General features: G+C 43.0%; 1 protein-coding gene across 1 annotated transcript; it reads left to right on the top strand.

The window, feature by feature from the left end:
- The first annotated feature begins 7289 nt into the window (after positions 1-7289).
- gch2 (GTP cyclohydrolase 2) lies at positions 7290-15860 on the top strand. The gene is made up of 6 exons (XM_061228100.1): positions 7290-7744; positions 9241-9350; positions 10554-10609; positions 11822-11853; positions 12093-12177; positions 12962-15860. Exons 1-6 carry the CDS (start codon positions 7438-7440, stop codon positions 13089-13091), a joined length of 720 nt encoding a protein of 239 aa, XP_061084084.1. The 5' UTR covers positions 7290-7437; the 3' UTR covers positions 13092-15860.
- Positions 15861-16105: the final 245 nt, after the last annotated feature.

The raw sequence follows: 16105 nt of genomic DNA, 5'->3' as shown, positions 1-16105 counted from the left end.
GAGCCTTTGAATAGTGTTTGATATCCAGCCCAAGTTATGTTCATTTTCGTTGCAACGTTCTGTTGTACAAAGGATCACATTGTTTGTATCGTCTTTACAGAGCTGGCAGCAGTTGAAAGCATATTCTGTGTAAGCAAATTATAATGTGGCCATCAACATGTCTGGAGTGGGATAATATATGTAGCAATCTCCACCCGCTGACCTCTAATGGGTTTTATATTCAAAATTAGCCAACACACAAAAAAAAAAAAAAACACATTTACAGAAGAAAATTATAAATAATGATATACATTCTTAAGCAGGTCAAGAAGAGGGCTTCACTGTTTTTAATTCAATGTTCATCATAATTTATTTGTTTGGAGAAGCTTTTGATCTTCATGTCTGCAATGCTTATTCTCTGGCGGGCTCTAGTTGGAAATTATGGGGCTGATTTAAGTAAGCAATATTTGTTTGGCTATATGCTGATTTATGCTCCGTTTACATTATAGCACAAATGCAAACTGCAAATATGTTTCCACATCCATGTAAGAAGTAGATAAACACAGTAACACATTTTATTGCAGTCAGGACCACTCATGTGGGGGCGACGTGGCTCAGGCAGTAAGAGCAGTCGTCTGGCAGTCGGAGGGTTGCCGGTTCGATCCCCCACCCGGGCTGTGTGGAAGTGTCCCCGAGCAAGACACCCAACCCCCAAATGCTCCTGACGAGCTGGTCGGGGGCCTTGCATGGCAGCTGATCGCTGTCAGTGTGTGAGTGTGTGTATGAATGGGTGAATGGAGAAGCATCAATTGCACAGTGCTTTGGATAAAGGCGCTATATAAATGCCTGCCATTTACCATTCATGAAATACATGATGAATATGCAATGTAATTATTTTGGTTTGGCACTGACTGTATCTGTTTTAGTCACTTCTGTGCATGCACTACCTACTGAACAGGGAGCATAATACTTAATAATAATACTCCCTTATTAAACAGGAGAAATACCTGAAACCCTCAGTACCCAGAAGGAGATCCAAACAACAGGTGTAAGCTGGGGTGGTGAAGGGGGGGGGGGGGGGGGGGGGGGCGTGCAATCTTATCTAAAAAGGGCCAAAGTATAACTATTCCCTTTCTAGAAGAAATCAAGAACTTCCATAAAGAACATCTGCATGAATTCCAGAACAATTTACATTTACATTTTTGTCATTTGGCAGACGCTTTTAATCCAAAGCGACTTACAAGTGCATAGGTTCTACCATAAGTCAAAGCATCAATTTAAGCTCCGTTGACCTCCTCACCTCAGAAGATGTCTCGGGTTCAGACCTCAGGTCTCCTGAGCTGTCGGTGAAGGGGCCGAGAGGGCCGCCATTTTGGTTCGGCGGTCGCGACTCCGGCGGCGGCCCACGTGATGGCGGCCCCGCCGTCCCGTGCGCCCCGCATCCCTCTCAGGGATGTGGGGTCATGCGTCAGGAATGCGCGGAGCCGTCACAAAGACAGGGGCTGTTTGACCCGTGGGGGGCTCTCCCGCACTGCCGGCCCAGGCCCACTGCTCACAATGACTGTATTCATCATCGTCACTAATAAATGGTCTTCTCCTCCTCTTTCCCAGCTCATTCCCTTTTTACCCCAGGTCATAGTGACACATTTCACCCATGAGACCCAGCCGCCCACTCACCCCCGCATCCCCCCCCCCCCCACCCTCTCTCTCTCTAACTCTGTCTTTCCATCATTCTCCGTATCTAGTGAAATGCCTTCGAGCTAATTTCAGTTCCTCCACACGAGCAGGTGACGCTTTCCAATGTGACATCACGGGGCCACTTGCCTGTTTCTGCGGCAGTTGCCGCAACATTAGTCGAGTTGTTAAGGCCGGCCTCGCCTGATGTTAAAACGGCAGTTCTCCCCGGTAGGAATTTGGCTTTGCACTGAAATCACAAGGGCAATGATTGGGTACGTGTGCTTCTCTGAACAAAGAAAAGTTGAATGTCCGGTATCTATGCAGCTTCTGTTACAGTGGTGGTTTGTGTAGAAAGGTCAAACTCCGGGGGGGGTGATGGGAGGGGGAGGAGACACTAGCAGTCTCAGCAAATGTTCAATAAATCTCAGAGGACATCATTGATTCAATTAATGTGACGTGAGTAACACACACAATCAAAATGTATGAAATTAAGAGCTGGCCAGAGTGAGCTGGAGGAGAGGCTGTGAGACGATGTTGTGGGCCGCTTTATGACTCACGACCGCAGGGCTGAAGAGAGCCGGATAAACGGGGAGACGGATGATAAACGGGGAGATGGACGGGTTCTTATTCCCTGTCCTTTTTTCACTCGCTTTCATAATCATTTTTTTGTTTTCCCCCCCACACAGTGTTTTTCCCCCTCTTAGCCTCCAGACTTCGTGTCTCCCTGCAAACATAAGTGGCCGGTGTTACTGGAGTGAGTGCAATCACAATCACCATCATCGTCATTGCCAGGGTCTTCTTGCTCAGTCCGCTCATCTTCTCTGCCCTCCTCTCAGGCTGCAGGCTCGACGAGCAGCCAACCGCTTGACCTCCTCTGTCCAAACCGATGGGGTAAGAGGTCAGCGCTTGGCTAGCTTGGATCTCCAGAATGTTCTTAAGAGTCACAAGGATTCACTGCTGCGGAGGACTTCCTGAATTCATTATCTCCATCCCTCTCTCTCTTCCCTCTCTCTCACTTCAATTCAAATGCAACAACACAGTATCACAGTAAATAGCAGTAACACTATAAAATGTTAAACGTTAACTATTAAATATGATTTAATAATATTTTTCTTTATTGGCAGAATAATAAAATGATACAATAAAAATATCTATTTTTCAAAATCTAAAATCTAAGAACATCTAAATATATTAAAAAATATATCTATTGATTTCAGAATCCTTCTCCTCCTCCTCACCATGTGATTTTACTTTCACTGTTTGGTGGTTGTATTTTTCTATCTCACTCCTCATTTTAAGAGAAAGCAGCATTACCAGTTATTTGCCTGAAATGCTCAGAGCCTCTGACGTCTCCATACCGAGGCCTGGCTTAACCCACTTGACTGACGGAGAGATTTATTGACACCAATTACTTAAGATTACACTCACGAACGCCTCGCAGGAGACAGGCGCTCTGTACTCCCTTCGGGCTCTGATGTAACACAACACCCATTTCTAAATCGCCCCCTTTCCCACCACAATGACTCGCCGCGTGACGCAAGTTAAATGCATGAACGCGGTTTCGTGACACCGGCGCACCTGTACCTGTGGGACGTTTGGCCGGTTCCTCTCCTCTTACCAAGCGAGACTCCCCACCCCCTCTCGCTCCCAGGCGGGAGGCTGGACCCCCCTCGCGTGTAATGTGACTTCCCCTCGAACCCTTCCGCCTCGCAATTGACACGCCGACCACCATGTTCTCATGTTCAAAGCAGGGGTTTTCCTGTTCACTGCGCACCGGCATCCATCCCTTCTATTTTAATGAAATTGGAATGCTATTTTAGTCTCCCGTTTTACGCTCTACATGTGCAGACATAGCCCCGGGCTCTTAATGCGTTAGTATTCAGATTCATGTCAAGTGCTTTCAATCACGGTCCCGCCCTCTGAAATTAATAGGACAGACGACCAATACTGCTGGAAGCTACCGTCAGTACAATTCAATTCAATGGAGAGCAGTAATGCCTCTAAATATATAGTGGTCCTCTAAGACTGTGAGAGAGTAGGGCGCAGGCCTGGTTTAGTTACCTTTAAAATAGACACCTGGCATACCGACGTTCAACCTAACAGTGACGAGTTGGGGCAGATTCGAAAGCGGAGGCCGCGTCAGCAATTGCCATCAGTCAGAGAGTGCAAGAGACCGTCGGGTGAGAGGTGCCAGTTTTGGGAGGTCTGCCTCTGTTGCAAGGCAGGGCTGTGGCAGTGTAGCCAAGTGTGCTTCCTCAACCAGGAACCATCAGTGCTAAGGGCAGCACACAGCACGAGCCATCCTACTGCTCACACCCCACGCCAGTGATGTCACTGATAAAGTCTGAAAAAATGGGATGTCTGCTCACACTGCTTATAGCTAATAAATCATGCCTTTGCCTTCCTACCCGGGGCTATTATGATCTCTTAATTCTTTCTCCCAATCCAAAAGCCACAGCTCTCTCTCTCGTTGCCACTCTCAAAAATGCCATATTTAATTTACTCTACACAATAACATAATGTACATATTCCGCTATCTGTTAACCCAGTTGAATATTTAACTCTAAACTCTAACAATACATAAGCTCCTCTATAAAGGCCATGGCAGCCACGTCCTCCCTAGCCCTACCTACCAGGCTCTTTGCTGAGATTCATTTTAAGACATAATCCAGATGATTTTGCTGATGTGCTCAGTGTGTTCTGAGACCGAAATTATGACTGCAGGACCAAACAGGACAAGTCTAGATATGGCTGCCCAGGCACACACATTTACCTTCTCTCGTGTTGTAAGGGGGACACCTAGAGGACGCATGCTGTAAGCACAGTTGGACAGTTGCTTACGTCATTGATGCAGAACAGAGTAAGCTACCTAGGGTACATACAAAGAAACCATTGGAGAATGAGTTTCCTCTATTCAGTAATTGAGCAGAAATAATAATAATTATACAACAGCACATGATTCTACTGCAGTCCCCCAAGTGCTTCTGCTACTGCTAATGATTAACAATGATTATGATAACACTGATGCTCAGAACAGTGATGAAGATGAGGTTGAAGATGATCACGAATCAAGCCACTTTGTTACATTTGGACTTGCTTAGAGATTTCACATCTTTGAAAAGCCCTGATAGATACAAGGTTAGCTTAAAGCGCCAAACTGCATTTCTATCTCTTCTGTAGAGAAAATAGTTGGCCAGGTGTAAGACCTTTGAACTAGCTTTTTTTTCTCCCTTTTGCACTTTCAGACTACAGCCACTAGAGGGCGCACTGAACACATCTTTCACACAGATCCGAAATTATTATGGTCAGGGTACACTGGTGTCTGACGTTAAGCAAAAGACAACAATTCAGCGATAAGATATCCAGACTCTGATGATGTTGATAGGTTCATTTGTCCATTTATTTTTGAGCCCCTAAAATTGGGGAGACTATGTATACAGTAAAAAACGGCTGTAATTCCTACACCGTTCACCTGGTTTAGATGTAAATACCCTCAAATTAAAGCTGAGCATTGATGCATTATTTACTTCCAACTCCAATATCCTGTGGTAGACAGCTGAAATAACAATAACTTTATCAGTCCAAATATTTATAGACCGACTGTATGTGCCAAAGGAGTGTGAATAACACAAGCATTCTGTCTCTGTTCTTCCCTCATTCAGCCGGCTTTTAAAATTAGGGTGTGAGTGACAGAAAGGGAGAGAGAAAAAGCAGAAATGCAAGGTTTGCAGAAAGACACGAAAAAGTGTATGCTAAATCAACATAACATGGAACATAAATTGTGACATAACCAGTTTGCAAAACAATGACAATAAACTATATAACATGACATGGCAAGACTAACAATTAAATCATAACAACTAAACCTGAAACATAACATGACATGTAACATAAAAACGTGGTGATACTAGACTAACATAATACGTGACATGACAATAACATAACCAAGACAATAACTAAACATAAAACATGACATGACAAACATGAAACGTGACAAGTTTTCTCTTACCAGTTTTCTTTTCACGTGTGTGTGTGTGTGTGTGTGTGTGTGTGTGTGTGTGTGTGTGTGTGTGCTCATGCATGCATGTGTTATATTAACTTATTTCTCAGATTTGTTTAAATTAATACTGGTGGCACAGAATGCCTAATGGTCAGGACACACACCATCTACCAACCAGGGTTTAATAATAATATTTAGTTATTTAGTTGATGCTTTTATCCAAAACAACTTACAGTTGATTAGACTTAGTAGGGGACAATCCCACCTGGAGCAATGTGAGGTTAAGGGTATTGCTCAAGGGCCCAACAGCAGTGCGGATCTTATCGTGGCTACACCGGGGCTTGAACCACCAATCTTTCGGATCTCAGTCATCTACCTTAGCCACAAGAATACAGGTTGCCCTGGTTTCTGTGGGCGGCCTGTAGCGTAGTGGTTAAGGTAAAGGACCGGGACACTGAAGGTCGGTGGTTCTAATCCCGGTGTAGCCACAATAAGATCTTGCTCCAGAGGAGGATTGTCTCCTGCTAAGTCTAATCAACTGTATAAGAGGATAAGAGTGTCTGCCAAATGCCAATAATGTAATGTAATTTTTCACCGGAACCGTGGTGATCCTCGCTGCCGCCCCCCCCTCCGGCTGGGAGAAGCAGTGGCGCACGTCCACAGTCACGTCTGTGAAATGGAAAAATGGATTCGACCGTACAGCGGGTCATGAACTCTCCACCACAGCGTTTGAACGCGAGAGCGGGGGACGGAAAAGGCCTTTCCTGTGCAGTGCCAGCCAGCACGTACAGAGGAAGATGGAGACTAGTAACAGGTCTGCCTCGTGTCATCAGCCGCCCCCCTCCCCTCCCCCCCCCCCCTACGCTAACTACTACCATGGCAACACTGACGCCCCGGATAAAAGAAGAGCCTCGTCTGCCACACTAAAGACAATGGCTTGCTGTGACAGGCGCTGCTTCGTTTATATTTAGCAGGACTGACTCACGCCGCCTGACCCAGCTGCCGTTCGCATTTAACTTTTTTTCCAGGGATTATCGTGTTGCAACAATTATCGTGATGTTCCATTTTTTTAATTTTTTTTTTTAAAGCTGGTTCAAGACAGTTCAATTGAAGGTGCACTGCAGAAAAATAAGGACCTCTGTATCCTCCTACAGTGCCTTCCATTACGTTTGGGACATGGACCAATCATTTCTTTATTTGCCTCTGTACTCTCCAATTTGTACTAATAAAAAATCACATGTGATTTACGTGTACATTGTCAGATCTTAATAAAGGGCATTTTTATACATTTTGGGTTCACCATGCAGAAATTACAGCAGTGTTTATACATATGCTAATATTGTATTCTATCGTCTTCCGTGACAACGGAACTAATGAATGTACAATTCAAATCTGATTGGTTGTGGCAAGTTAGGTGGTGCCGCCAAGGACTTGGACATACGCTTTTTTTCGCTACCGTCCCGCGCCGCAGGCTATACCTACATGCTCCCGCCCCCGCCTCTCATGAATGGAGCGTGTCTTCACCGTTTAGTGACGCCAACGTGACGTCATTATTAAAGCGAATTCACTGGTGTGCATTATCCAGCCCTATAAATAATGCTTGCGGGACAGAGTGCAAGCAGGCGACGCTCGATAAATCGTGCTGTAACAGCATAAAAACTTGATCAAATATCCAGGAAACTGCGAGGCTACCAACCAAAAAAAACAAGAATACATTTTAAGAACATCCTAAGTTAAATCAGAGCTTTGCGAGAGTAGGCTACCACCCATCGATTTATTCAATGGAATATCAGAAAGCCGTGGAAATGAACGGACTGTGCAATGACAAGATTGTCAATGAGTTTCGGTGTCACAACGGGTTCAGTGAGCTGTCGATCGAAGCGAAGAAGGCTGCGCTCCAGTGCAACGAGGAGAAGTCTCGGAAGGAGTCGGAGGACGAGTCCAACCTGCCGGCGCTGGAGGCTGCCTATACGAGCATCCTTCGGGGGCTGGGAGAGGATACCGAGCGCCAAGGGCTTCTCAGGACGCCGGTCCGTGCCGCAAAAGCGATGCAATTTCTCACAAAGGGCTACCATGAGAATGTCTACGGTGAGAAAACAGCCGAACAGGCTTTATTTATTTATTTATTTTTTTTTAGACCCGACCTTCCCTTAATTCCATGAGTCCATAAGATTAGGCTATTTGTAAGGTATTTATATTACTATAGTCTCAGTTATGGATTTCACTTGAATATAGCAGGTGCAAAGATTATTTTAGATTATAGATTGTAGTGCACTCGTGATTCTCGCGCGTTCGTTTTTGGTCATGTCTTCATTTTTGGTCACAGGCTATATCGACTATTTTGGTGTCATTTGGTGTTAGAGAAAATGACACGGTCATGACAAAAGTCACTTGACCAAATACTTACTCCACTACTGTGGGAAAGGGGAGCGAACACCAGCGTGTTCCAGCGTGAACTATGAGCTTCATGCCGAATTTGCATGATGCCAGTTAACCTGCAGCCTACACAGTAAAATGTTCAGTGTTTAAATCAACTCTTACAGTATGTGGACTCACATGCAGGATACTCTGTAAGACTTAAATGAACACTTGATATTTAACTGTGTAGCCTATGTACAGCTTTTGTGCACAAAGCATGGATAAATTATTAATAATGAAATGTTTTTTAATGTGTGTCTAGTTTTAGTTGAAAATTTTTTTTTTTACATAGGATATAGTGTAGGTATCTTTAGGATTAACATTGTTGCATACAAAAAACATCACAAGGCTCACAATGTACAATAAACATGTTTCTCCCAGTAGATTATTGGTGTAATAGGAAATACTAAAAAACATTAGATACTAAAATACTAAAACATTACATTACATATTACATTAATGGCATTTGGCAGACGCTCTTATCCAGAGCGACGTACAACAAAGTGCAAAGTGCATACCCATAACCAGGGATAAGTGTGCTGAAAGAACCTAGAGGGAAGTACAATTTCAACTGTGACCTGCACAACAAAGATAAGGACCAGGGCCTATTTGATCTTTTTTTTTTTTTTTTTTTTTTTCTTCTAATACCGCAACACGCAAATGTATGAACAAACCCAAACACTGCTTACCTAGGCAAACTAATACCATTAATTTGAAGGAGAAAAGAAAACCAGTGATTAACATTTCATGTAATCTCTGAAAATATTGCACACCCCTGTTACACAATATTATTCTCTGACATAACTGGAATTACTTTTGATCCATCAATGTGCTTGCCTTCTGTATGTGTGTGTGTGTGTGTGTGTGTGTGTGAACCAGACATTCCAGGGGAAACAGTACTGACCCTAACAGGTCACACTTAATTATTCAAAAGTCATCCAAAATGCAAGGTATCAAGGTATTCTTAGAAATGTTTTTAATTCCAATATGAATTGGCAATAACTAATGCAGTTATTAACATGATGTACAAATACATTAACAGAGCTGTACAGATTATCTTCTCAGTAATCGTTAACAACTAAATTAGTTCATGCCAATTCATGGAACCTTATTGTAAAGTGTTACCAAAAAACAATCAACCTTTTTCTCTGTATGTCTTTTCTTAGATATCCTGAATGACGCCATATTCGATGAGGACCACGATGAGATGGTGATTGTGAAAGACATAGACATGTTCTCTCTCTGCGAACATCACCTGGTGCCCTTCTTTGGAAAGGTAGGCAGCAGGGGGTACGCTGTGGTTCAGGGGTCTCAATAATATGATATTGGGGGATGAGGAAGCAAGAAAATTCACAACGTACAGTAGGGGCACAATCTGAAATCCATCCATCCATCCATCCATTATCTTAACCCGCTTATCCTGAACAGGGTCGCAGGGGGCTGGAGCCTATCCCAGCATACATTGGGCGAAAGGCAGGAATACACCCTGGACAGGTCACCAGTCCATCGCAGGGCACACAAACCAATCGTTCACACACTCATACCTATGGGCAATTTAGACTCTCCAATCAGCCTAACCTGCATGTCTTTGGACTGTGGGAGGAAACCGGAGTACCCGGAGGAACCCACGCAGACACAGGGAGAACATGCAAACTCCGCACAGAGAGGCCCCGGCCAACGGGGATTCGAACCCAGGACCTTCTTGCTGTGAGGCGGCAGTGCTACCCACTGCACCATCCGTGCCGCCCACAATCTGAAATCATACACATTAATCCAGGAACATACACCGTTAACATACAGTGTTCAAATGTTTTTATTTCTTTAACGTTATGGTTGTATTGTCAAAGTGTTAGCTTGCATACGAACCCAGGCGAGACTAGAAAGAAATAAAAGAAAATCAACAGTAGATTGATCCCGTGACTGATACCTAAAACTTAGTGTGGTGCTTTTGATTGGATCGGTTGCTTTTTTTGCAATCCGATCGGGGCAGACAAAGACAAGCCAAAAAGCTACACATCATGACTTTGGTTCCAGTATTATTAGGCAAAAGGTGCCTAGGAGCCCAAGAGGTTGACGGACAGTCAGAAGAACCCTGCAAGAACTGAGGCTGTAGCTAAGTTTGGGTCCAAGCCAGGCTGTTTTACAAAGTACATACAACAAAATAGATCATGTTGACTTTTTCAATCGTCATTTAATGCATAGAGGGCAGCATATTTAATTATGGAATATGCAGTATATTGAAATGCATATTGACATATTGTAAAAATGTGTTGCAAATGGTGTATTCCCTATTTAACTGAATGCGCTCCAGTTTGTAAATGTCCAATACATTACACTGTGTGTTTGCGTGACCGAGTATGTGTGTGTGCATTGCATTAATCTAGTTCACAGTTCACATCTAGTTAACATTAATCTACTTTTTTATCTTTAATGTATGATGACGTACATTTAGTAATATTCTCTCTGGTGTAATACACAGGTGCATATTGGATATCTTCCAAGTAAAAAAGTGGTTGGCTTGAGCAAACTGGCAAGGTGAGTACACACTCTCTCTCACTCTCACACACATACATACACACACACACACTGTGAGAGAATGAACTGTGATCACAGTGTAGAGACTCAGTTGACCTCTCAGTCTGGTCCGCCCGGTCGAAGCACTAGCGGCCCGTGTGAGAAAGTGGGAGAGGGGGACCGGACGGGTTACTCTCGAGTGGCTGCGTTCTTCTGTTATTTCGGCCCATTCACTTGAAGCTTAGGATTAAACCTGGCTGAGCATCGTGGGTGTACATGTGAACGCAGGCAAAGCCCGTTCTCAGAGCTGAGGGAATCCCCAGGCACCGCTCCGCACAGTGTGTGTGTGTGTGTGTGTGTGTGTGTGTGAACCTTTCCTCTCTTCACTAGAGAAAGGGGCCCTCTCTGTAGTTCTGAACATAGCTGACTTTGCATTGGCCTTTGCAACACCTGCACAGACATTAACATTCATTCATTCATTCATTATCCTAACCCGCTTATCCTGAACAGGGTAGCAGGGGGGCTGGAGCCTATCCCAGCATTCATTGGGCGAAAGGCAGGAATACACCCTGGACAGGTCGCCAGTCCATCGCAGGGCACACACACCATTCACTCACACACTCATACCCACGGGCAATTTAGACTCTCCAATCAGCCTAACCTGCATGTCTTTGGACTGTGGGAGGAAACCGGAGTACCCGGAGGAAACCCACACGAACACGGGGCGAACATGCAAACTCCACACAGAGAGGCCCCGGCCGACCGGGATTCGAACCCAGGACCTCCTTGCTGTGCTACCCACTGCACCATCCGTGCCACAGACATTAGCATGTCACCCATAATACATTACAATACAGTACTGTAATGTCCCCCCCACTGTGCTGAGCCTACTATGACATCGCAAACTGTGCTGTGAAGGCCAATCCCCAGAACCAATCAAGAGAGTCCTTGACTTGACCTCAATTTCAGTTTGGTGTTAGATAAGTAGGCCTATATGTTCACCTGAAATGACTTTGGGGGCAGAGGACTGGAATTTACCCAAGCAAAGTTATAAATCATTGATTTCGTGTAAAGTTCACTGAGGGAAGGCAGTTCACTTGCCGCAAGTATTCATGGTCACCTCTATTAATGGAGAGGTTTTTTTTTAAAAATCTCTGTTGCATGTTAGTTATCATGTGTCACATACAACCATGTGGCTGTGGGGTTTATGCCTGGATTATTTATTCCTTTCAGAATTGTTGAAATCTTCAGCCGGAGGCTCCAAGGTGAGTGCGATTTCCCATCATGCACCACTTCTTACAGAGTCTAATCGAGAGTCCATTTGCGATGCAGCTCTTGGACGCATAGTTATGTTCTCCTGCTGTGAACACAATAACCCTGGTGTCTCCGTTTCAACTGTGCTCCCTGCTATGCCAGTGTCCAGCTCCCTGTCGTCTGTCTGGAGCCAGCGCGGCGTTACAGTACTCCTCCCTCCCAGTAACAGGCTCTGTCTTCCCCCCTGCAGTTCAGGAACGGCTGACCAAGCAGATCGCCCACGCCATCTGCGAAGCCCTCCAGCCAGCGGGAGTGGCGGTGGTCATCGAGGCAGCGTGAGTGTCAACCACACCGATACACAATCCTGTCTACTCACCGTCTTTACTGCATGCAAAACACATGCGAGCAATTCATGTGAAGACTAGGCGAGGCATCCGGGCCAGTCATTTTTCCGACTGTGTAGAAGGTATACAGCACTGAGTCGAGCCTGGATTAACATAACATAACATAACATAACAAAACATAACATAACAAGGTAATGGTGAGATCAGGCCATTCAGCCCAGCAATGCTCACCTTTTCCTACTCGTTCAAGTGTTGTTCAAGTGTACCTACTGCCTAATTTGCCTAAAATAGCCCTACTTGAACAGCCCAAGGGTCCTCTATACATAAGCTTAACAACCAAAACCTCTGCTAGAGATACACGAGAGTATACAATACCACACAAAGCAGTCTCTTGGTGTGCCTTATTCAGGCTTTCCGTGCATGCGTTGCCTATGCTAAGAGCAGAGGTGTGTGCGTGTTTGCGTGCACACTAATCATACATTCTTGGTATTATCTGGCTTGGTAAGCGGTTTGTTCATACATTTGCGTGTTGCAGTATTACAATAAAAAAATATATATATCTAATAATAATAATAATAATCATCCGATGATCAAATAGACCCTGGTCCTTACCTTTGTTGTGCAGGTAGCAGTTGAAATTTTACTTCCCTCTAGGGTCTTTCAGTGCACTTATCCCTGGTTATGGGTATGCACTTTGAACTTTGTTGTACGTCGCTCTGGATAAGAGCGTCTGCCAAATGCCATTAATGTAATAATGTAATAATGTGTGTTGCAGGCACATGTGCATGGTCATGCGTGGCGTGCAGAAGATTAACAGCCGTACCATCACCAGCACCATGCTGGGCGTGTTCCGGGAGGACCCCAAGACACGGGAGGAGTTCCTGACCCTGGTCAAGGGCAGCTAGAACCCCTCAACCTCAGCCTGACTGCACCTTCTGTCCCCCCCAGGAACACATTACACACTTCTGTTATCATTCCATTTCCTCTCTCTCGCTTTCCACCAGAGATGTTCACAAGTCGTCAAATGCAAGTCCATGTCAAGTCTCAAGTCTCTGAGCTAGAGTCCGAGTCTCCAGTATGGTGCAGCCTAAACAACAGTGTGGCTATAGAAATGAATCACGATCCCTACGCTAATTGAAGATACAGAAACCAGAAGTGTAGGAGACATATTTTGTATAAGACATCAACCGAAGAAGCAGTATTATCAGGGGCACACAAAAAGATAGTGGTTATTTCATTTATTTATTCATATATCAATGAACTACCACGCCTGAGCCAATGTTTTGGCAAAGCCTTTCTCAAGATGGCTGGAGAAAGGCTTGCCAAAACCTCAGGTCTGGTGTGGTAGGTCATTGATATATCAATAAATAAGATAAAATAAATAACCATTGTATTTTTAAGATCTCATGTGACATAATGTAAGCATTACCATGGGCTGCAATATAAGATGATGGTCAATAACAGAATAGGGGCCGGTTACATGAACACAGATTAATCTTAATCCTGGACTAAATGCAGCTTTGTGTAGATAATCTCCAATTAAATTTAGTCTAGGACTAGGCTTAATCTCCATCTGTGACTAATTATAGTTATAACTTTATTTGTAGATGAAGTTACAAAGTGTTGAAATTTGAATCATATTGCAGTATTGGTTTATTACAGTTCTTTACAATCACTTTGACACTAATTTCAGAACCTTGAGGTCATTTTTGAAAACTGTAGACACAAAACTCGAAATGGATCATCAAAATGGAAACTTTTCAAAACTCTAAACATTTTTTTTCTATTGCTTGGATACAATATACATAAACCAAAAATCATTTGATCACTAAACCAAATCACTCAACTCAACTTTACTTTCAAAGTATTAGCATTTCAAAATGAAATACACACATTACATTTGAAAAGACTGTCTTTTCATTCATTACAATGCATCTAACTGCCAATGTATCCAATGTACTTTTTTCATTAGCCTACTTTTTAATTTTTTGGTCGGATGTGAAATAGGTTGGATGTCACCCTGCTAGTGCCAGCACAGGGGACATGTATCGACCACCACTTGTGGTCTTTCTAAAAGTGGAGCCACTCTAAGCCATAAAAGGTGGTGTGCATGAAACTATGATATATTTGCTCTCAAAAAATAAGTAGGCCTAAATGATCCCATCGACTCGCTAGTTTATTTCAGCCGCTTCCCTATGTTCTGTTTGGATATGATTCATATGGTTCATATGATTCTGACCTACTTACTGTTGCCATATTATTGTAGCCGAGCTTGTGCTGAAAACAAAGATATGAAACACTTAGGAAAAGGTCTTTCCATCCATTACAATGCATCCGACTACCAAAGTATCCAACTACTAAAAATTATAAATGTGTGTAACATTACATAACATAACAGTTTTATGGAAACTGATCACTGTTACAACATTCCATGTTTAGATCATGAATGTTTTAGGATAAAGAAGTCTATTGACACCAATTACTTTGGAACAGGATCAATTTTACCAGATTGTCATTGAATGTAATATTGCCTCACCATCCTTTGTCACTGGGCTTTTCAACCTTTTTGGACATGCACGTTCGAGCTGGTTGTCAAATGGCTGATGATTGATTTTACATAGTGGTAAGAGCAGGTGTAAGGATGTGTATCCACCTGCAACAACATAGCGACAACATGGAGCAGTCAGATGGTCCATGTTAGAATAGGGATCAAGCAGTGAGAGGAGGAGGAAGAGGAGGAGGAGGTGAGGTGGTCAATGGAATGGCAGACGACAGGTACTCCTTCAGAGAGGTGGCCTTGTTTCTCATCTGGGGGGGATCGTCCTAGTAGAAGACCGTGTCTTTCACTGCAGTTCAGATTTTTTGTTGCTATGCTATTTCAGTTTTCTTTACAATTTGATTACAGTGTTTTTACACTTTTTCTTCATACAACTCTCTGCGCCAACATGCAGCTCGTCAGTTTATTTAATTCACAAAATGGATCAAAACTACCAAACCACTGCAAGCATGTCTCAAAGGAAAAGCACCAGCACTAGAAACACTAATAACCAGTGGCATTACTGTCGATGCTCTATTTTCTGTTAGTGATTTTCAAATTGGACTGTAGAAATGTATAGTATAGTATATATATATATGTATAATGTATATTCAAATTGTACTGTAGAAATGTATAGTTTTCAGCCTGATTTTTTGTAAAAGCAATGAAAAAATAATTCAGTTTGGTCCACATACAGTGCTCTTGTGCTAACTGTGAAAAGTTCTAAAAAGTATTAAAAAATGCTTGTTTGCTATTGTGAAAAAAAAAAGAAAAAAGAAAACTGAAACAAACCCAGTATGTTATAATTATATTTTTCAACGATTCCACTCTCTTCTACTATTCCCTTTATTTAGAACCACAAAAAGACCACATTGAAACATGCATCAAGTATTTTTTCATGCTACAGTAAAGTGAAGTGAAGCTATAGGTATCTTTTGTGTGGGCGATCTAAACAAATGTTCCTATAGTATTTCATGAAAAATGAGGAATGAGTGAACCAATGAGTTTAGAATTGCAAGATTTCTTCAAGGATATCAATGCACAATGCATGTTTTGAACAGGCGAACGGGCTGCGTTTACAAGTGCTTACCATTTTGAGTGTTGTGTTTTGTAAATAAAGCACAATCTTTTGAGATTAGGGTCGAAGTGTTTGTAAAAAATGTTTTATATACTCTTACTTTAATTTTTAAATGAAAGGTAACTGTTAAGCATTTACTTTAATCATTCAAAAAAATCTAATGAGGCTAGATATTGTTTATGTAAGAAATCGGGAGCTATGATTTTGGGACTACATCTACATTGCGCTATAGGAAAACCTAAAATCCAAAGGAATGCCATTGCCATTTGGCCAACAGTTTAGCCAAGTTACGTTAATGCAACACT

The sequence above is a fragment of the Conger conger genome, chromosome 18 (assembly GCF_963514075.1).
Source record: "Conger conger chromosome 18, fConCon1.1, whole genome shotgun sequence".
NCBI lineage: Eukaryota > Metazoa > Chordata > Actinopteri > Anguilliformes > Congridae > Conger > Conger conger.
This window is presented reverse-complemented; position numbering and strand designations above follow the sequence as displayed.